General features: G+C 43.5%; 1 protein-coding gene across 4 annotated transcripts in view; it reads right to left on the minus strand.

Moving 5' to 3' along the window:
* The window catches only part of rassf5 (Ras association domain family member 5), a 30,709-nt gene extending 7,355 nt beyond the window's left edge, over window positions 1-23,354 (minus strand). For 2 of the 4 annotated variants that reach the window (XM_056438269.1, XM_056438268.1), the window contains exons 1-2: window positions 22,482-23,354; window positions 6,425-6,552 (exon numbers count right to left, since the gene is read on the minus strand). In XM_056438269.1, the coding sequence (XP_056294244.1) occupies window positions 6,425-6,552; window positions 22,482-23,268 (915 nt within the window). In that variant the 5' untranslated portion in view covers window positions 23,269-23,354. Of the gene's footprint in view, window positions 1-1,501; window positions 2,382-6,424; window positions 6,553-22,481 lie in introns of those variants that run through there. The other 2 variants (XM_056438271.1, XM_056438270.1) reach the window with 1 other exon arrangement.
* Between the last annotated feature and the right edge of the window lie 391 nt (window positions 23,355-23,745).

Raw genomic sequence — 23,745 nt, forward strand, 5'->3', positions numbered from 1 at the left:
AAAACACATTAAAGCCGACTGGCTAATCTGGAGGAAAGGCTCAGCTCTGGAAATAATTCATGAAGAAAAGAAGATCTGAACTCCCCTTCCACTGTTTTGATGGATGAAAGTATCTACCTCTGTGTCTGTGTACATAAATACACACATGCGATTTAACACAGTGACACACTTTGAGATCTTTATACACAACATGTATGATAATGTCCCTAGTCACATGATGCCACACAGATATTTGCATTAGCTCCTTGACATATTCAAATACAGGAATAAAACAGGACACTATCACTTCAGGGCAGCTTTACCAGAGGATGCAATTCAAGAACCGTTCCCTCCTATGTTCTACAGATGAGTGCTGCTATACTTTATGTACAAAATAAATGGCAGCATAGTGCTGAACAACCAGGCACCATCAGCTGGCAGATTCTGCACCAGGAGCCCAGACAAACTAACCCCAATACCCTTCTGCCTTAACCCTTAATTCCACACGCTGACAACACAGCTGGTCAATTATTCAGAGATTATACCTTCTCAAAGTCAGACACCAAAGGCACTGCCAGGACAACACAGCCAGATGAGGCCCGAGTGTGTTTTACATGCATAAGTCTGTGTAGTTTCAAGAATGTCATCTCCAGGCTTTTTGTGTAATGAGAAACCGATTGTACTTTTCTATCAGTCTAGAGAAAAACATTCAGTCACTGTGGCATCTTGGGACGAGCCCCACTAACAAACAAACAAGCACCAAACACCTGGCAGTGCGAGCAATATTGTATTTATCAAAGCTAGATTATCTGACACAAGTATGTGTAAACTAATAAAATGTACACTAGACCAAAACCAAATCTCAGGAAGTGAGTGCCAACAAAACCCAGAGTTGCTATGGCAACTATGAAAATGGTTTGCACAGTCAAGTAGTTGCTCGACACACACACACACACACACACACACACACACACACACACACACACACACACACACACACACACACACACACACACACACACACACACACACACACAAGTATTAGCTTTGTTTCTACGGAAACCTCTCCCACGCACTGTAGAGGAGTAGCCTCTATGGAATCAGTAACATCATTAACTCAGTATATCTGCTGAAACACAGCAAACACATTATCTCTCTCGTAGTTGTTACTTGTCCGAGATAAAAAACACAAGTTGTCACTCCCCAAATAATAAATACAAAATCTATGCAAGCATCACGATAAACGAGCTGCCAAAAAAGCACCAAGGTTGATGAGATCAATGTCACAAAACATTTGTATCACAGTAACCCTTTCCTACACTCTCCCACACCTAGAGGCCCTCTTAAGAATGCACAAACACCACCACTTCCTCCCCATACTTCTGCTTTCTGCATGTTTTTTAAATATAAATGGCAGTTTGGTTCCCAGCCCAACGGAAACACCCACCATTGGACCCATTAGAGTTTTTGCCTTACTCTTACAGTTTCATCTATCAGACGGAGGGTAGCCCTGATTCTGTACCTTAGCTGCATGCTTGGCCTTGCTGAAGAATGAGGTCTTTGCCGTGAAGAAAGTGAAGTCTTCGCTCTCGTCATCCAGGCTGCAGTAGCCGCTGCTCATGCTGTTACTGCTGGTCATGGAGGGGGTAAGCACCGTGTTGACAGTCATGGAAAGGTCCGGAGATGGCTCCAAGCACCAGTGCAACACTTGACAGGTTGAGGAAGTGCTCTTGAAAACGCAGGGCACTGTGACACTCAGCCACTATCAGAGTCCACGCGCTTCTAATTGTCCTAATCTCATCCAGAAAAAGTCAGCGCTCCTCTGCTGATGCATCCAGAAAAGTGTAAGTTCCGCCTGACATGGCGAGACAGGTGAACTCGGTTCAGATTCGGTGCTTTGCGTGCCACCGGAGAGGGAACCAGGAAATCGGAGAGCGAGGACAGGCTAGTCACTTCCTCCTGACGTGTGTGTGTGCTCTGACGCCGCTGTCACACACACACCATACAGTATATGCACCTGGTCACTTGCAGCTAGATGTGCAAACATGAACACACTCATACACAGTCTGTTACTCTCTCACACACAGAGGTCAGTTTACAGGTTGGTTTCAAGTTAACCCTGCTCACCTGAGAGCCCCCGGTTATACCCACAATCCAACACTCATAAAAGCATGCATGCAATACCACTTCCTGCTTTCCTGTGTCTATGTGACGAACCACTGCAAAGAAACAATGAACGGTTCAATTCAAGTCCGGCATTTATTTCTGTGAGCATCCATCCGTCCAGAGTAAACAGCAGCAGAACATCTCTTGGCTGCAGCAACAAGACGTTCACAGACCCGTAATTCCTCCTCTCTTCTCTTCTCGCCGTTGCTTTGTCAATATTACAAGAGAGACGGATGCCTCCCACTTTGCCTCTTTCTCTTCCTCTCCTCTTCTTCCTCTCTCTCTCTCTTTCTGTCTGTCTGTCTCTGCGCCCACTTTGCTCCCTCACTCTCTAGCAGCCTTGCTCAACCATCTGTGGTTGAGTGTGTTATCAGCACCCTCCCCCTTCTCCCTCCTCTCTCTCTCTTCCTGCAAGCGACTGCACCCTGCAGAGCGTGGCCACTTCCTCTTTGAGAGAGAGAGGTAGAGAGAGAGAGAGAGCCATGGGTAAGTAGATAAATGCTTATGAGTGAGATATATGAAGCCTCACAGCTCCTGCTTTGCATATGTAAGAGCAAGTGAGAGGAGGCAGCAGAGAGGCTGAGGAAGATGGCTGCTTTTTCCGTGAGATTCTGAGATTCTGCAGCAGGATGATGCTACGAGTTATTAGAAGCCATGGTAATTCAATTCAATTCAATTCAGTTTATTTGTATAGCCCAATTTCACAAATTACAAATTTGTCTCGGAGTGCTTTACAATCTGTACACATAGACATCCCTGCCCCAAAACCTCACATCGGACCAGGAAAAACTCCCAAATAACCCTTCAGGGGGGAAAAAAAGGGAAGAAACCTGCAGGAGAGCAACAGAGGAGGATCCCTCTCCTAGGATGGACAGATGCAATAGATGTAATGTGTACAGAAGGACAGATTTAGAGTTAAAATACATTCAATGAATATGACAGAGTGTATGAATAGTTCATAGTAGGCATATTCCACGATGGAGACCTCCACGATCCATCAGGCAGATGGCGGTGGGGAGGAGGAGGGCGGAGTCTCAACAGGACAGTGGCGTAGTCATGAGCAGGAATTCCACGACCCAGACGATCCATCAGGCAGATAGATCTATGCCGTCTCATAGGGTCCGATGACCCCATGAGACGTAAAGTCAAAAGGACTTCCGGGAGAAAGCAGAGTTAGTAACGTGTGATTGAGAGATGAAAATTCATCCTTAAGGAGAGAAAAAGAGGAGATAGGTACTCAGTGCATCCTAAACGTCCCCGGCAGCTATAAGCCTATAGCAGCATATCAAGGGGCTGGACCAGGGCAAACCTGATTCAGCCCTAACTATAAGCTCTGTCAAAGAGGAAGGTCTTAAGTCTACTCTTAAACGAGGTGACTGTGTCTGCCTCCCGGACTGAAATTGGAAGCTGGTTCCATAAAAGAGGAGCTTGATAACCAAAGGCTCTGGCTCCCATTCTACTTTTTAAGACTCTAGGAACTACAAGTAGTCCCGCATTTAGTGAGCGTAGCTCTCTAGTGGGGCAATATGGTACGACAAGCTCCTTAAGATATGATGGAGCATCACCAATCAAGGCTTTGTAGGTTAAGAGAAGAATTTTAAAAGTGATTCTTGATTTTACTGGGAGCCAGTGCAGAGCAGCTAGTGCAGGAGTGATGTGATCTCTTTTCTTAGTTTTAGTGAGAACACGAGCTGCAGCATTCTGGATCAACTGAGGGACCTAAGAGATTTATTAGAGCAGCCTGCTAATAAGGAGTTGCAGTAATCCAGTCTCAAGTAACGAACGCGTGAACCAATTTTTCTGCATCTTTTTGAGACAAGATGTGCCTGATTTTTGAAATATTACGTAGATGAAAGAATGCAGTCCTTGAGATTTGCTTTACGTGGGAGTTAAAGGACAAGTCCCGATCAAAGATAACGCCAAGATTCTTTACAGTGGTGTTGGATGCCAGGGCAATGCCGTCTACAGAATCCACATCACCAGATAATTGATCTCTGAGGTGCTCAGGGCCGATTAAAATTACTTCGGTTTTGTCTGAGTTTAACATCAAGAAGTTGCAGGTCATCCATGTTTTATGTAACCACTATAAACATGTGGCTTTTGTGTTGGTCGATGCCATATTTAATAAGTGCTATTCTTTTGACATAAAAACCAATCAAGGGACAGATACAGTCCAGAAGTACAGCATCACCTCCATAGCTGCATGTCACCTTTGTTGGTAAAGGAGGCACTCACGGTGCTCCAGGTGAGATTACAAAAATAATGAACGATTGCCCTCAGGATAGACATTACGGTGACCTCTAACCTTACGCTGACCCTGCAATCTGCGCTCTGACTCTGGCAGTGACCCACCGTGTCACAAAGCAGCTAGTGCCCCTGTCACTGCTGTGGTTGATGCTGCCTATGATCATCTGTCTGCACGTGCTGTTTCTGTATGTGCAGTATGATTTTAAAACTCTGACATGATTATAGATAAACCTATATGGTAGTGGAGGGCTACAGCATGCAGGGACAGTGTGTCACCCTTTCATCAGGTCTCAGGTTTGAGTCAGCCGAAGACTGATTACCCTCACGCCCATCAGTGTAATCACTAAGGTAGAAGGCAACGTGCTGGGGGTGGGATGCTACACACACACACACCCCTGAACACACACACGCACACACACACACACACACACACACACACACACACACACACACACACACACACACACACACACACACACACACACACACACACACACACACACACACACACACACACACACACACACACACACACACACACACACACACACACACACTCCTGCTGGCTTCAAGTCAATAAAGCCTCAGTGTGCTGCATGTATGTGGATCAATTTCTGCTGATGCGCACACAATATGGGCCTGTAAAGACAGAGGGGAAATAGAACACACACACACACACACACACACACACACACACAAAACAGAGCTAACAGGGAGAAAGTCATCATATTGCCTCTTGTCATGCAGTACTTGTGTACTAACAAAACTGTAGTGTGGAGAGAGTTCAGATACCTCCAGGACAGACATCATCAACGCTCACTTAATTCTGACTTTCAACTCATTATCTTTAACTACATAATCATTAAACTCTGAAATATTTAGCAGTGAATAAACTAAAAATGACTCAAAAAAATTATGTGCCAGAATTTCTTTGCAGTGCATATGGAATATAAAAAGGTAAAAAACATTAGGTAAAATGTCCTCATTCTATCGCCCTCTTTGTTCGCTCCAATTCTCGCCATTCCCATCAACGTGTTTTTGGGGAGAATAATTGTGTGCTCCCTGGAATAGGAGTACCTGGCACACTACCAGGGATCTCATTTTGCGTTATCTGCCCCCTCGGCATAGAGGAGCCGTCAAGGTGCTGCTGCAGGCCTGTGGGGTTGTCAAGCTTTCCTTTGTGCATGCGATGTGTGTGGGAGTGTATGCATTTGGACCGCAATGCGTGGGTGACTGGCTGGGATGCCAAGAGCAGCATTCAGTCACATGTGGAGTGGGCGAAGCACTATTTTGAGGATGAATTTAACATAATTATAATACATAATTACTATATCCCATGGGTCGTACTGTATGAATAGATTCTGAGTTTAACATTTGAAATAGTGAATGACTAAATGTATTTCACGAGCACACATAGCCTCTGAGAATAGGTTGAGCTGACACAGCTATGCCAAAATGGAAGTTCCTACAGAGAACAGTGATTCAACTTATTAAAAAGGCTGAAGAAGTGAGGACATTCCTGATTGAATAAAATGTCCGTACGACAGACTACATACTACATAGTACATACTACATGATAGTATAGAATAGGAGAGATGAAAAGAGAGACTTCAAGAGGAGTATGGAGTCCATGAGAGGGACACGTCAAGAGGTTTACGCGACAGAGCATATTCTGTCCGGGAACATCCTGTGACCACAAAAAAGCAGATGAGCGCATATATAAATTAACAAGTATAGACAACTGAGGTGGAGGAGGAGCGACAGCATGTCGTGAAAAAGGAGGGTGATTATGTAAGAATGTAAGCGTGTAGACTTGGAAGAGATGCTGCTGAATGAACCCTGCCGTTAATGAATTGTGAATCATGTACACCTATATGCAGCATACACACACACACACACACACACACACACACACACAGATTAATATGTCTGCTCTTCTATAGTGCCCTTAAAACTGCCACAAATAGTTCGCCGAATCCTTTTCTTAATTCTACTGTGTGACTTTTCTTTCTTTTCATATTTGAATGCTCACCTTGTGCCGAGTGGCTGCAGAGGAGCAGCGTCTTCTGGGAGATGGAGTTTCTTCCGTCTCTCTGTCCTTCCGGTTGCAGTCCAGCTGGACCTGGCGTTCACACTCCAGGTGACAAGTATAGCTACAATCTGATGAACACAAAAACACACCAATCAGAGACAAGCACACACGTGGTAGGACAGAACCAATCGCAAAGAAGCAGCAGATGAAACGCACTCAAATTTTGATCTGAACTCCATTGACTCCATTTCATGTCTGAGAGTGTATTGCTGATTAGCCAAGTGTGAGAGTTTAAAATGAAGATTTGATTGAACAGGTAGTCATACAAACACTCCCTTGACAGAGCGTTTCTGCCATCTAGTGGCTAATGCCAGAACACACACCTGCAAGGTACCAGACTAGCAAGAGCACCAACTGCACTTACATGGAAAGGCAATACGCATTCGTTAGGTTGAACAGTAACTCTACAAGATACAAATATCTATTTGATATTATAACAAACATAGAACACAAACACATTAAACACTATTTGGATATTCAATTCAATATATTTTGTATAGCCCATTATCACAAATTACAAATTTGCCTCAGAGGGCTTTACAATCTGTACACATACGACGGATATACTGTCAACAAGTTTCAGCAAAGAACATGGGGCAAACAAATACAATATGTATTGTAACAATGAACGGACAGGCTCCTTTTACATTTTCAAAGCCAACAAACTGTACCAGTATGGCAGCACTTATGGTCAACCCCCATCTTACTGCTCGACAAGAAAGGAATACATTTAGGTGCTTCCCCGAAAAACTTCCCAAAATAGTGCACTGTTCTTTTATTTTTTGTTGGTATGGCAGCCGATACTTGTTTATGTCTCGAAAGACTTTAGTGTGGCCAGAGGTTTTTCCCCTGAGATGCATTGCCTCATATCTAACTTCTCCTCTGTTGGCCAGATAATCCATGCTGAAGAAAAGAGAGACCGCATGAGCAGAGAGAGGACGGTTGTTTTCAAGCAGAAACACTTTTCAAATAAAACGGTCTACAGTAAACTACACGCCATCAGCTAGATACAATACAATATATAAAACTATTCCCATGTTCTGTTGAGAAGCGGACTCCTGGTCTAACTTTAGTCCGTCCCAGATTGATCATCTTGTTGATAGTGCCACAGGCTCACTGAGAATGACACTGGACTCGATAGCCCCTCTGAAGAAGAAGACAGTGAGGAAGAGGAGGTTTGCTCCCTGGTATAACCCTCAGACCCGCAAACTGAAGCAAACGTCACGAAAGCTTGAAAGCATATGGCGTTCAACTAATCTGGAAGAATCCCGCTTAGTTTGGCGAGATAGTCTTAAAACTTATAAGAAGGCCCTCCGTCATGCCAGAGCAGCCTATTACTCATCAGTAATAGAGAAAAATAAGAACAACCCCAGGTTTATCTTTAGCACTGTAGCCAGGCTGACAGAGAGTCACAGCTCTGTGGAGCCGAGTATTCCTATAGACCTCAGTGGTAATGACTTTATGAACTTCTTTAATGAAAAGATTTGAACTATTAGGGACAAGATTAATAATCTACTGCCCTTAACCAGTGCCAATCTGTCCTCAAGTGGAATGGCCTTGGAAACCGCTGTATGCCCTGGTGTATATTTGGATGGCTTTTCTCCCATCAACCGTGACCAATTATCGTCAACGGTTTCTACTTCTAACACGTCTACCTGTCTCTTGGACCCCATCCCGACAAGGCTGCTTAAAGACGTTTTGCCTTTAATTGGCAGCTCTCTATTAGATATTATCAATGTGTCTCTGCTAACAGGCCACGTACCACATTCCTTCAAAGTGGCTGTCATTAAACCTCTCCTGTAGAAGCCCACTCTGGATCCAGAGGTGTTGGCTAACTACAGACCGATCTCTAACCTCCCCTTCCTCTCCAAGATCCTTGAGAAAGTGGTCGCAAATCAGTTGTGTGACTTTCTACATCATAATAGTTTATTTGAGGAGTTTCAGTCAGGATTTAGAAAACACCACAGCACCGAGACAGCACTGGTGAAAATTACAAATGACCTCTTAATGGCAGCAGATAAAGGACTCCTCTCTGTACTGGTCTTGTTAGACCTTGGTGCTGCATTCGACACCATTGACCATGACATCCTATTACAGAGACTGGAGCAGTCGATTGGCATTTCAGGCACGGCACTAATTTGGTTTAAATCCTATTTATCAGATCGATCTCAATTTGTATTTGTAAACGATGACGCCTCGATAACCACCAACGTTAATCACGGAGTTCCACAAGGTTCTGTGCTTGGACCAATTTTATTTACCTTATACATGCTTCCTTTGGGCAATATTATCAGGAAACACTCCATAAACTTTCATTGCTATGCAGATGATACTCAACTATATCTATCGCTAAAACCAGAGGAGAGCAACCAACTAAGTAAAATTCAAGCATGTCTTAAAGACATAAAAACATGGATGACCTGCAACTTCTTGATGTTAAACTCAGACAAAACCGAAGTAATTTTACTCGGCCCTGAGCACCTCAGAGATCAATTATCTGGTGATGTGGTTTCTGTAGATGGCATTGCCCTAGCATCCAACACCACTGTAAAGAATCTTGGCGTTATCTTTGATCGGGACTTGTCCTTTAACTCCCACGTAAAGCAAATCTCAAGGACTGCATTCTTTCATCTACGTAATATTTCAAAAATCAGGCACATCTTGTCTCAAAAAGATGCAGAAAAATTGGTTCACGCGTTCGTTACTTCGAGACTGGATTACTGCAACTCCTTATTATCAGGCTGCTCGAATAAATCTCTTAGGTCCCTCCAGTTGATCCAGAATGCTGCAGCTCGTGTTCTCACTAAAACTAAGAAAAGAGATCACATCACTCCTGCACTAGCTGCTCTGCACTGGCTCCCAGTAAAATCAAGAATCACTTTTAAAATTCTTCTCTTAACGTACAAAGCCTTGATTGGTGATGCACCATCATATCTTAAGGAGCTTGTAGTACCATATTGCCCCACTAGAGAGCTACGCTCACTAAATGCGGGGCTACTTGTAGTTCCTAGAGTCTTAAAAAGTAGAATGGGAGCCAGAGCCTTTTGTTATCAAGCTCCTCTTTTATGGAACCAGCTTCCAATTTCAGTCCGAGAGGCAGACACAGTCACCGCATTTAAGAGTAGACTTAAGACTTTCCTCTTTGACAGAGCTTATAGTTAGGGCTGAATCAGGTTTGCCCTGGTCCAGCCCCTAGATATGCTGCTATAGGCTTATAGCTGCCGGGGGACGTTTTAGGATGCACTGAGCACCTATCTCCTCTTTTTTCTCTCCTTAGGGATGAATTTTCATCTCTCAATCACACGTTACTAACTCTGCTTTCTCCACGGAGTCCTTTTGACTTCACGTCTCATGGGGTCATCGGACCCTATGAGACGGCATAGATCCTATCTGCCTGATGGATCATCGAGGTCTGGGTCGTGGAATTCCTGCTACCGACTACGCCATTGTCCTGTTGAGACTCCGCCCACTGTTGAGACTCCGCCCACTCCTCCTCCCCACCGCCATCTGCCTGATGGATCGTGGAGGTCTCCATCGTGGAATATGCCTACTATGAACTATTCATACACTCTGTCATATTCATTGAATGTATTTTAACTCTAAATCTGTCCTTCTGTACACATTACATATATTGCACCTGTCCATCCTGGAGAGGGATCCTCCTCTGTTGCTCTCCTGAAGGTTTCTTCCCTTTTTTTCCCCCTGAAGGGTTATTTGGGAGTTTTTCCTGATCCGATGTGAGGTTTTGGGGCAGGGATGTCTATGTGTACAGATTGTAAAGCACTCCGAGACAAATTTGTAATTTGTGAAATTGGGCTCTACAAATAAACTGAATTGAATTGAATAGAAGCCAATATTTAAACAAATGCTTGAGAACACCACCTTGTATTCTGGTAAACGTCTTTGTTGCTGAATGAACGAGCGGAGCTCAGCCTGGTTGTTTTTCTGTCTGCTGATATTTGTACTCTGTCTGTATCCTGCCAAGAGAGGGACAACACTGCGTCTCTCACACTCAGCATCTGCACTGCAGCCATGGCAACAAGCTACTTGATGACCATTGTAAAAAGAGAGGTGCTCTACCTATAAGGTCCCCAGTGTTTGGTTATTAATTAGTTATACACCTTATACTAATCACTTTCATGCCTTGCATTGCAGGTATTTTTGAAATGTTTTGTCTGGGAATGAAATGCTTCATATATGCTTCACTGGCATTGGAATATTAGAGGCCTGATTATTGAAGCAGGGACCAAGGAGGAGATATTAAAGGGAAACAGGGGAGGTGATTACTTGGTCCAACAAAGAGAGAAAAGTTCAGATAGAGAATGTTTTGCTTGTGAAAGTTTAGAGGTCAGATAGACGTAAGTATGCATGTGTACAACAGAGACAGGCTGGCAGAGGGAGAGAGAGAGAGAGGGAGGGAGAGAAGGACTGCAGTGCCTCGCTGACCGGAGGGATGTGATGAGGAGAGGAGAGGTCGGATAAGGGATCCTCTGCTCATGAAACTTTAGAGGTCATTGCAGAAAGAGAGAAAGAAAGGAAACACACAGGGAAGGACAGGAAGAGAGAAACTCCTTTCCTGTCCTGCTTTCCTTCATTTACTCCATCCACCCTCCCTCTGGATTACAGAATGTGCCTCTACCTCTTTATTCAACCACACCTAAAAGAAATAGTCAATACTTTGGGAAAAGTGTCTTCAATAACTTACAAAGATTTAGATAAGGAGATTGGTTTGGTTTGTCGAGTAGATATGAGGCTCTATAACAGATCACCTCTTGCCAGATCATAGTGCAATAACTACAATAATAACTTCATATCCACACTATGTTGATCTGCACTTCACACATTTCATTTATTTTATTTACACTACACACATTTCATTTGCACTACACACATACACACACTTTGCATTTTGCACACTGTCTATATTTGGTGTTTTTATATTTAGTTTAATTGTCATTAGTATTGTGTATTGTGTATGCATACATGTTGTATATATACATATATATTTTATTTTATATTTTGCTTTGTATGCTTCTATATCTTTCATCCCTGTTTTTATATTTTATTTGTTATTTTTTATTCATGTGTGTTTGGTTTATTGGTGCTGCTACTGCTACGACAAATTTCCCCGTGGGGATTAATAAAGTATCTATCTATCTATCTATCTAGATATGAAGCTGTACCTATCAGCTGGCTAACTTGGTTTGAATTTGTTCCGACTTTGGATAAACGCAGGCAAAGTTAGATTTTGTGCTATTCACTTCAACATATTGTGTTTATTTTTTCTATGGTGTGAACCAAATTTGGTTATAACATTTTAAAAAGCAGTGCTCCATCACACTACTAGTGGTCAAAAACTCCCGTTCAAAGATGTTTTCATGTTCCACACCTACAGTAAGATACACGACTGTCAGCAAGTCACAGTTCCCCTAGGTTATTCCCACACTGATAACACATATTGTCTCTGTTTCCCCCACAAACACACAACTGTATATATGTATTTACACAGAGGGTAATAAACATTTCAGCATTTTGGATAAAATACAGCTTGACTCTAAAATGACAGAAATAAACAAAATATTGTGGTGATAATGTTGTGACTCCTAGCACAGTGTGTATTTTTGTTAACATCGTTGTGAAAATGTGTTGTTGTCTTGATTCACATCTTAACAAACCCCAGGGTTTGAACTTACATTAAATTAATGTAACATTTTTAAATTTCAAGGAGAATGCAATTGTAGACCATGTTGCTGCAAAACTAAGCCATGACAAGACAACAACTGGAGTGCATTCCGGTTGTGCATTTTCACAAGGAGTAAACAGCGGTAACAAAACAACTCTCAGGGCAGAGGATATTGCTGACATCTTAACATTAATCAGTGAAACAGTGCCCATACAATATGACTGTTTGAGCACCAAGCATCATCGATGAGTCCACCTCCTCTGTTTGACAGCAAAGGTGCATACTGGTCTAAATGTGATTCAGACTGGTGCTTGTCCAGAAGGGCTCTGGAGGTTATGCTGACACAGACATAATCACAGAGAATTGGGAGGGAGAATAATGAAGGAGAAAGTAAGAAAAACATCCACGGCGGTCATTTGAATGCCTGAGACAAAACTCTGGCTGGACTCCATGTTAGGACTTACAGGGGTTTCCCTTTTACCTCTTCTTTGGAAAGTACACATTACAGAGACTATCAAATAGGGAAGTTGGATTCCCCTCTGCTATATGTGTAGGTGAAAAAGTGTTGAGGTTCACTTCTGGGAATTCTACAACAGGTTTTTCGAGAAGAGTCACTGGTTTCGGCGCATGCACAGACACATCTGATCTGAGTTCAGTGTTTTTCACTGGAAACTATACCTTTTGCTTTCTGTATTTGCTTTGATTCTGTACTGAAGTCTGGACTGAAAGGGAGAAAGAGCCTTCCTGTACTCTGCTCCTTTTGACTGGAAAATGCTTCAGACATACATAAAACTTCAGGAACCTTTTTCAAATGGACTCTTTTAAAAGTACTTATATCTAAAGACCAGTTAGCTGTCAGTGTGGATAGACCATTTTATTTGATTGGCCTTAAAATATATTTTGTCTGCTAAAGTGCAGAACTACACAGTCAAATTGGCAGCGTCAATTTAACACTTAACGAGTACATTGGAACACGCAGCCAGTGAACATATGGTCCCTTATCTTTAGATTGTTAAAGTAACACTGAACATAGTGTTAACATTTCAGTCAGAGTTACTGCAACTCTGGGAAATTATTATTGTACTCTACTCTACACTGAGAAGTGTTAATTTTGATTAACACTAGTCCGAGTGTAAAATATAAATAAGTCTAAAAGTGTTATTTATATTTGACAATCCTCAGTGTAGAATAATAACTTTTACCAGAGTTGCGTTAACTCTGAAATGTTATCACTCTTTTCAGTTTTACTTTATATTTCATTACATTTCATTAAGCTGGCATTTTTACCCAAAGTGACTTACAATCATGTTACATTTATACACCATAGACACAGCTATAGGGAACAACTCAGAGTTGTTCAAGAAATAATGGACTAGGGTGGGGATTGAACCGCCAACCTCCTGATTAAAAGACAGACCTGGTAACCACTGACGGACAGCGGCTCATTAACACTCTGTAGATAGGGACCATATGTTTACTGGCTTAGTCTTAATGTGCTCTTTCATTCTACTGTGTAGCTTTTGACTCGGTCACATTAGCCCTCTGCAATTCGATATTTCAAGACACAAAAACAGCTCGAGTGTAAATATAGAGTTATTCTAAAATGTTGCTTCTGCTGAAATGTCAACATCTGATATAAAAAAGGAATTTAGAGAAACTTACTGCAGTCTTTCCAGAATTAAAACGTGCATGATAAAACTCAATTTGAAATGAGAAAAAGGGGGCGGAGCTTTCCAGAGTAACAGTGAATGTTAATATCTCTGGGTTTTTAACTCTTGCTCTAGTTGTAATGACTCTGACAGGGTAATTATACTTTAACACTGCATTTTTAACACTAGGGTAATTAACTCTGAATATTTACACCAAAACACCTGGGGCTATTTACTTCTGCTAGTGTTGTAATAACTCTGAAAGAGTTAATGTACTTTGCCACTGAATTTTTAACACTGGGGAATTTACTGTATGATTCTTTGAGTGTTTTATCATCACCAGGTTTATCATAGCTCTGAATCTGAATCTGAATTCAGCGAGGCATTTCCTGGTTCAATAGAGCCACTATACAATTTAGAAACGGCAATGACAGTGAACAAGCATGAATGCGCACGCACGCACGCACGCACGCACGCCTGCAGCATGTAGGGACCGGACACCAAGAGATTGTAATGATGTTGAGCCATAAACACTCATCAGCATCTGTTCATCCTGCACAGAGCCACAGAGTCTAGAGTATGTGTATGTGTGGTTTCAACACGGAGAAAGGTGTTATGTATCGCCATGGAAGACTGGTTGCTCTTCCACAGAAGATTTTGTATCATCATTCCAATCTCGATGATTTTAAAATGACCCAGCCGCCAGAAAGAGCTGGACGATGATGCAGATTGATGGAGATGAGAAAGAGGGCCAGGAAACTCCATCAGCGCAGAGGAAAGAGATGAGAGAGCTTAGATGTATAGTATGAAAAGATCTATATGTGGTGGCTGTGTTAACTTCCACTGCTGCAAGTGGGTCGATAACTGCAAGGGGAGACAGAAAAGGAGGAGCTTCAATTGCAGCGCGTTAAATGGAAATCCTGTTCTAAAAAGAGGACAGTCAGGTGGTGGTGTTGGAGGCTGATGAGGGAAAAAATATCCATCGTCATGCTTCCCTTTTCCGTCTCCAAAAAGCTCAGTATTTAGGATGCAAACTCCATATGCTGACCCACCAAACATGAGCAAACAAATCTCACCTAACCTAAATTAAATCTGCCCCAGTTCCCTTCGACATCTGTGACTATATGTGCACAAACAACCATTTCATATTTGATACTGAAGTTCTTTATCTCCATAAATTCATCCTTCTGTCAATCTACAGATGCTCCCCGAATTCACGAAACAAACACAAGCAGGCACCAGACTCTAGGCTTATTCTGCCAGTGAGCTGCAGATAGAGCAAGCCAAATGCTTTAACGGGTATTTTCTTAATGAGAATATTTCTGTGTATTGATGATGTTATGTTGTAATCCCAGTTAAATGATCCACTGATGAAACTTTTCAGGATCAATTTGATGTTCAATAAAAATAACTTGGTTTGTATTGGCAAAACCATTACAGGGCTATGGAACTAGTGAAGACATTGAGTTGACAAACTGTCTTCACTCAAAAGCCATTGAGTGGATTTCTACCAGAGCTTTCAAATGCATCTTATGACCTTTATCAGCAGGCAGCATTTTCTCAGTTCATATAGAGATAGTTCATCATCTGATGAGGTTATAAGATGTGGCTGAAAGCTCCAACTAAAACCAGATAACTAAGAATATACTTTTGACAAAGTACTATTACCAAGTTTATGAATGGATCTTTAAGCTTTTTACTAAATTTCAGTGCAGTAAAATGTTGTCTACTCTTTAAAAAACTACAAAATAAATTATTCAAGAATACTTGTTCATACTCATTCCCAGAATGAGTCAAGCTGATACCAAAAATGATATCGGCCCGATACGGATTCAAAAAGCTGGATCAGAGACCATTATTTTAATAAATAACAAGTTAATATATTTGCATCTATGTACTTATTTGTTATATTTTGATTTACAAAGTGAGGAAAGCAATATTTAAATCAAGCCTGAATTTGCCTTACACATAAAACAATGATCCCAATCACCAGGTATCAGGACTAAAAAAGTCAGATGATTGTATCCCTGCAAAAATGGATCTTACATTTCTTATAATTACATTTGATTAAATCATTACGCTTGACCTTCCATGTTTGATAAATGTCCAAATCTTTCAAAAAGTCTACATTTGAAAGAAACTTGCTGTGGGATTATTTTCAGACTTCAGAAAGCTACCCAAAAACCTTCAAAGGTATCCGTAAAAAGAAAGAGGTATTGAGTTGTGTAAATAACAACAGTTTAACCTTTGCCCTGAACACACCCAACAGTACTCCTCTTAAAACATCTTATCCTCTCAAACTATGAGACCACAGTCACCAAGTTACACTTTAGAGAATAAGCAGTGAAAGAGATTGCATCATTATTCAAGATTCTGACCAATAATAGATAAAAGACGCAATCAAAGAACAACTGAATGTGATTTGGACTAGTGAAAGATTAACTAGGTTTCCTTCCAGGGAACACCAGCTTAAAATAATCATTATATTATCAATATATTTTGAGGCTGCAGCATGACATCACTCAGGTGGATGGGTGAGCTCTTGATTAGCAGCACCCTGAGTCATGTTTGGTAAATGCAGCTGTCAGTCTCTTGCTGTGAATTAATCAATAAGTCTGCAGCACCCAGCCATTTTGCTCTCTGCTACTTTTTACCCCAGCTACACTTTGTGCTAATGTTACATTATGTATTCATCACCCCCCAACAAACTGCATGAGCCAGTCCTGTATTTGGAGATGAAATGGGACAAATCGATACCTTGCAACCTCCAGCTGGCTCCACCTTATCTCATATTCCTGCTACAAATATGAAAGTCAATATGTTAATCCAATTCCGTAGAATTTTATCGAACAGATATAATATGTGCCGGTGTTCTGTGTTTGTGTGTCTGGAGCAAGAATAAACTGTAGATCCAACTGCTTTCATCTGACCTGTTTACCGGACTATTCTGCCGTTAACTGCGTGCCCTCACTGTTAACGCTTACCTCACACAAAAGCGAGGGCGATAGATCAGCCGATAGAGAGACTGTAGACAAAAGTAACAGGGCTTGAGGGCATTGTAGTTCACAGATAGACAGACCGATGCACACAATACCCACATATTCTGGCCCGCAGCCGGTCTTTCAGGCCAACCCGGCTCAACTTGTCTACTCATCATCTTTCCCTTTTCCCCAAAATATCGACCCCTATCAATACCAAACTGATTTAGATATCATCTAAGTCTCAATTCCCAGTTTGCACCACTTGTTCACGCTCCAGTCTCCACTCCATACCTGAGGTGGTGAGCAGAGAACCGTTAGAGGATGATCGTCGGAGGATCCGCAGGCTGTCACTCCACGAGCGAGACTTGGGCAGCCTCTTCAGCAGCCTCCCCAGGCGCCGTGACACCTGTCCGAAGCAGGCGCTGCCAGCCTCCCCTTCAGAATCACCCCGGACCTCATCCAGATGCAGTGACACCTGGCCAAGTAGCGCGGTGCCCACCCCAAAGCCTTCAACTCCCCCTGACCCAAACCCCTCCCCTGACTCCCCCTTCGTGTCCTCCTGCCCCGGGACGAGAGGTGCTATCTGTGCCATTGAGGGAGCATGGTGGCACCAGCCGGCAGGCACCGTCCTGTGCGCGTCATCCTCGCTGGCCCCCCTGTCCTGCCCGCCGCTGCCCCTGTCCCTCTGCGGACTGCCCCAGCGCCAGCCCCCCCATTTCCCCCCTCTGCCATCCCAGCGCAGCCACTCTGCCACCGGTGCCACGCTCCGAATAAACAGCCCCCTCTCCACTCGCTCTGCCACCCCTCCACCTGCACTCCTCACACACTCCCTAATGCTCTCACCTCTCTACTTGCCTCACACTTTTATTTCCTCAACTGCTCGGTCTCCGACATGAGCCCTGAATCTCGACTGTACTTGTTCCTCTCTAACGTGTCTCTGTTTTCAATGCTCCCTCGTCCTCTCTCTTTTCTCTTTCTCTCTCCCTCTCTCCACTGCAGCACCCACACACTCTGCAGTAACAAACAGACAGCTTAAAGAGACAGAGACCCCTTCACAATTTTATATTCCCTTCTCTCCTCTCTTTCATGCAACAGGAGCCTTTCTCCTTTTCTGCTCCCTCGGGGGTTGACTGTACACATTTCATTCAGTAGAAAGGATGGAATCTCCATACAATAGAGCAGAAACGTCATAGACCACTGCAGAGGTAGTGACTGATGTTCTGTCTCTTCAGTGTAACCCTGGGGCAGTGGTTAAGGGGAGCCGAGTCAGCTATCCTGTCGAACCCCACAACAGTAGCACATCTCATCAGCGAGAAGGACATGCATCACTTTAAGTGAGTGTGTATGTGCTTCTATGTGTGGGCTGAGGTGATGCGCAGTCCGTCGGTTATTAATATGCACTGTGTAAGGGGAAAAAAGAGAGAACGCGAGCTACTGGGAGTTCTTCTGCTCTACTTTTAAAATTGAAGAATTTGGAGGAACAGGATGTGCCCTCCAGTTTCCCTCACAAGCATATGACACAAACGCAAGCAATGGCAGAAGAAGGTTATGCTCTGATGTCACCATTTTTTTCACTGCAGAACAGAGAATGACGTGAGGCGTCTTTATAAAATCCTAGATCCCTAAATGGCTCTCATCACAGATGGGCTTTGGAATGTTATTGCCCTTTCTGTTCTGCCCTAACCATCTCTTCCTCTGCAGTCCTCCGCTCACTATTCACCAAGGGCGACCTAAATATAGCCTGGTTGAAAATCCACTGCTCTGCCATACATACAGTTTAGCAGCAATGCTGCAAAAACACCATGCAGGTCTTTCTGCAGAAACAAAACCCTCATCTGCATGCTTTATCTTGTGACATCTTCCTTTTTGGTGAAAGGTGAAATATTGTTAAGGGCGACTGGGCGAAGACTATTTCTATGTAGTTGATATGTAAAAAGATTCAGTGTAACATAATTGTGGTGTAGTAATCTGATGAACATGTGCTCAATAGCTTTCTACAACATTCAATGCAGTCTTGTATTCAATTTAAAACATGTAAGGCCTGGCAGAATGTTCTGGCTGATGTCTAGTTCAAACTATATTCATCGTATGTCTGGCAAGCGACGGCAGCAGTGGTTTGCCGGCACAAGAAGGTTATGAGCCATTTAACACAACCTTCTTCCTATGTTTTCTTGTACAACTATGAATGGAGCTTTGAGAAGACCAATGTGAAACGACTGCAAGGGTTCCTAAGACAGGGTCTGTATTGTAAAGGCCAAGGGAGGAGGGGAAATAAGGAGGAGAGAGGAGTGCCATGGGGCATAAAGAATACATGGAGAGGGTTACTATGAAGGTGATGGGGCAACTATGTGTGTGTGTGTGTGTGTGTGTGTGTGTGTTTGGGGTGTGTGTAGGTGTGTGTGCTTGGGCGTGTGTGTTTGGGTGTGTGTGGGGCTTCCTGGCAGCCAAAGGTCAAAGTGAGTATCCCATCCCTGTCACTACAGTGACCAGTAAAAGACCCCACATCTGCTCACTAACAACAAGGATCTCCACTCTGCAAATGAAAGCAAAAATAGTTCACAAATGCTTTTTTTAAGTTGTGAAATTATGTTTGGAAGAGTTCTGCTCTCTAATACATTCCCCTCTTTGTCCATGGCTTTGACACAACATATAGGGTAACATGCAGAACCAATAACAAACCAAAGTACTCCATGCAACCTGGCCTATTTGATTATCTAATCTCTGGAGTACCTAGTTATTAGTCTTTAATATTTGATAAATAGTTGATTAGTTGATTCGTACAATGACAGAAAATCAATGGACATACTTTTCTATTCATCGTTTGAATCATTCCTCAAACTAAATGTCAACGATTCACTCATACAAGATACTAAACTATGAGGATTTCTTAGTTGTCGTTCTTCCCTTTGAGGTAGCACTTCACTTTCAATCCCTATTTAGCATTTATAAGACGTATACAGACAATGGTTAATAAAACACAATCAAACAAAACAACATTTACAAACCATTCCAGTGGGTTTTCTCCGATGAATACATTCAGAAACACTTAAAAATTGTCCTTAACCTAAACCACTAATTGGTCATTGTATGCTTGTGTGGTTTAAATGAGGTTTATATTGCAACTAGAAGGTAGACATTGTGCATATCCAGTATGAGGTGCAAGTCTTACTGCTGGACAAGGCTGAAGAGGAGCGGACCAAACCCAGGGTCTCGGCACACTGGTGCCACAAAAGCATAGTGCCCTGAAAGCTTTAATTAAAGACTAATCTGACGTCTGACTGTCTGCCAGCCTGTAATTCCAACCTCTCCATCCTCGAGACATAATCCCAGGCAGGAGACAACACAAACTGGGATTAAGGAGACTGCCATTCCCCTCCCTCACGCCGGCGCTCCCTGCCTCCTTCCTGCCTGTCCTGATCAACGTCACAACATGGAGAGATAACAATTCAAAGAACACTGATAAACAACAGCCACTGATGGGATACAACCCAAATACTGTACAGATTTACAGAACTGTTGGACCTTTCTTTCCAGCTTTATAAATAAATAAAAAATAAGTATCTATCATTATTTCTGTGTGTTATATGGTGATGTCCTTGTTCCCTTAAAAGGCCAGATTAGTGTCAATATAGCAGACATCTAGGCCGTCACTTATCAGGCATATCATATGCTTCATTATTTTACATACAGTATGGCTCTCCATTATAGTGCATTTATGCATATATGGTGAGGGGCATTGCTGTTTAGAATGCCTCTTACAAATTAAACTCCATCTAACTTTCATGAAAAATATAAAGGATTTAAAAAAAGATCAGAAACACAGACAAAAGCCAGCTGTAGGAGGATTGTGCAACAACAGAGAGACCGGGAGCTCCGGCTCGATTGACAGATTCTTCAGTAGGGCAAGGCGACATCACAACAGTCCCTGCAATCACACAAATCTCTCAAGGGGAAAAGTGCTGCTTCCATTAACTTCATATGCAACAAAGCCAAAGCAGACACAGGGAGGGGGATAAGACACACAGAAGAAGGGAGGCATAAAACGAGACAAAGAGAGAGAGGGATGGTTGTTTATGGCTGCCAGGCCTTCGTCTCTCACTCCCTGTTATTTGCTGGGTGAAGTTGAAAGAGGAGCATGTGTGTGCGTGTGTGCCATTTCTATTTTGGCAGTTTTGGTTGCATCTCTCCCCACACAAATAACCTGAAATGCCTCAAATTGTGTCGCTTGTCATAAATGTCCTATGACCCCCAGGACTGTATACCACACTCACCTCTGATGTTTTCCAAGAAAAGAGACGACAAGTTTGATCTAGAGGGCTGCTGCTGGCAGAGAAAAGCGAGCTCTAGCTAATTAGCCGGATCCACAAAGAGACCCGTGGAGACAAACAGTTCTTGGGTTGTAAAGAAACTCTGTGTGTTTCTCTGGGTATGTGTGGGAATAGTGCTCCAGTAAATCGGCTCTCGCTCTAGTGAGCTCTTGCTGATAGCACACTAAATCAGACAGCTCTGCAGTGCTGGACAAACCCTTGCTCTTTTCCCCTATCCCTCCCTTGCACCCCCATCTCTTGTTCTAGCTCTCCATCTCTCCTCATTCCTATCACCCTGCCTCCCTCCACCTCTCCTCTGACTCTTTGTATTATTTGTGTTAACCCTGAATCCAACTACTTCTCATTCTTTCCCTTTCTTTTTCCATGACCCCTCGACTCTGTTCCTCTGTTTCAGCCGACCCTTTCTTCCTTCCCTTCTCTCGATCCTCTCATTAATTTCTTCATCTCACTCTGTTCTGCAGCTGCAGCCTTCCTGCTGACACAATGCCAAGTCAGCAGCACTCTCACACACATACACAGCATGCATACAGTACACGATGTGCACAGTAAAGCCACCACACACACACACACAACCTTCCACCAAAGGTGTGTGTGTGTGCGTGTGTGTGCATGTGCGTGTGCGTGTGTGTGTTCTCAAGCTAGATTAAACATATATCTGCCAGGTCAAATTGGTTTGGCCCAAACTGTCTTCCTCCCAGAGCTGTGCAGATGGGAGTGACATGACTGTATTACTATAATTCTGAGAGCCTGAGCAACTCTCTGAAGTATAGTGATACAGTCATGTGACTCCAAAGATATCAGGCAGAACGAATGTACAAAGTAGTCTACGGCTGCTTCCAGTGTCACCATTACATCGGTATGCTTGCTGTACTTTGTTCTCACATCCTCAATGTAAAACACCTGCGTTAATACACCAAAGTAACGCTTTTAATTCTACTATCTTTTCATCACTCTTTGAGGCCAGACTGCAAAGCTTGAAACACAAGATACTGGGCTTTCCATGGAAAGGTTTTAGCTGTGTCTGGCAAGCAAACAAATGCAGAGAAATGTCCTTTCCTGGCATTGGCTCAGTCAAGAAGGATGCACACTTATCAAAGTACATTAGTTATGTGTACACACACACAGCAACCAGTATGGAAGAGTTTAGCCAGCTACAGTAAGTCAAGTTCTCCTCAATTCACCAACATAGACCATCTGTATTATAGAAGGTAGAATAAATGCACCAAACACACGACTGAAGGAAGGGTTTAAAGTGAATGTTTTGATAAATAAAATATGAAACACTGCCAATGGGTAACTAATATCACTTATTCCGACCAAAACACTCTAAAGACAGATGTGAATGTCTCTACTTACTTTGACACTTGAGTGTTTGTGCAGTGATCTGACGGCTACAGGCGTCACACCAGTCGCGTGTACAGGGCTTGGACTCGAATAGATGTCCTTCACCCTTCTCGGTCTTCACACGAGGATCCACCCCCCGGGGGAAGATGGACCAGGCCTCCCGGCGGGGAGGCTCGGTGCGGGCCAGCTTGACCACTCCAGTCCTGCCCTGTGTAAGCCGCTCCAGCGGTAGACTGCCGGCGTGTGCTTCTGGTGGCACCGAGGAGGAGATGCTCTGACGACCGCTGTCTCCGCTCCAGGTGTCCCGTCTCCCGCGTGACGCGTCTCGGTGCGCTCCTTTGTGTCCATTAGTAACCGCTCCGCTTGGCATGACGTTGATGCTCGAGCCCTTGAGCGAAGTCCCTCTCCGACTAACTGTATCAGGGCTGGAGTCACTGTGGATGTGCCCAGTTTGGCTTTCTTCAGATCCGGCTGCGGTGCGCTTGTCGCCGTCCGTGCTGCCCTTCTTTCGGTCCTGGTCCATGCTACGTGGCGCAGGAGCTCCGCATCCTTCACCCGGCATCATCCCTCCTCTCGCTGTTGTTTCTCCAGCTGGTCCCGGAGACAAGGGATGAGCTCCCGATTGCCCTCCCGTTGCGGACGACCCGCATTCCCCGCTTCTCCTGAAAATCATCTTCTCCCAGGACGACTTCCTCGGCAGGGTGATTTTCTTTCTGCCTCTGGCCAGTTTGAAGAGCAGCGGTTCCGAGTCCAGTCTGTGCGGACCCGGGTGCTGCCCCACCACACTCACAGACGCCATTATCCTGTTTCCTTGTAGTGCGCGCGCGCGGGTGTATGTTTGTGCGTGTGTATTGTGTGCGGCAGCTTGGAGCGTGTACCAGTGCGTGTTTGTAATCCGTGCCCTGAATGTAAACTCAACTCACAGCCGCAACAAGCGTGTAGTAGTGACGCGAGGGACCTGCCAGTTTTAAACGCCGCCAGCGCGCTCCATTTAAAGCGACAGGAGCGCGCTCTAATCCTTGACTCACACTGTAGTTTGGATTTGTCATTACTTAACGAATTATTTACCACCAAAGATCACTGGTTAAAAACACTTAACTTTCTGATGACTCACTGCACTTTGTTGGCAGTCTATCAGTATGGCTTTTAGCCTGCTCTAAATATAGTCTCAGTAATTATCCCTTGAAACCACTTATACTAAAGACAGTTTGCAGAGAGCAGACTGGCACACCACACATCTCACACGAAGAATCGGATCTGTGGAGAGCTCCCAGAG

The sequence above is a fragment of the Pseudoliparis swirei genome, chromosome 18 (genome assembly GCF_029220125.1).
Source record: "Pseudoliparis swirei isolate HS2019 ecotype Mariana Trench chromosome 18, NWPU_hadal_v1, whole genome shotgun sequence".
In the NCBI taxonomy this organism is placed as follows: Eukaryota; Metazoa; Chordata; class Actinopteri; order Perciformes; family Liparidae; genus Pseudoliparis; species Pseudoliparis swirei.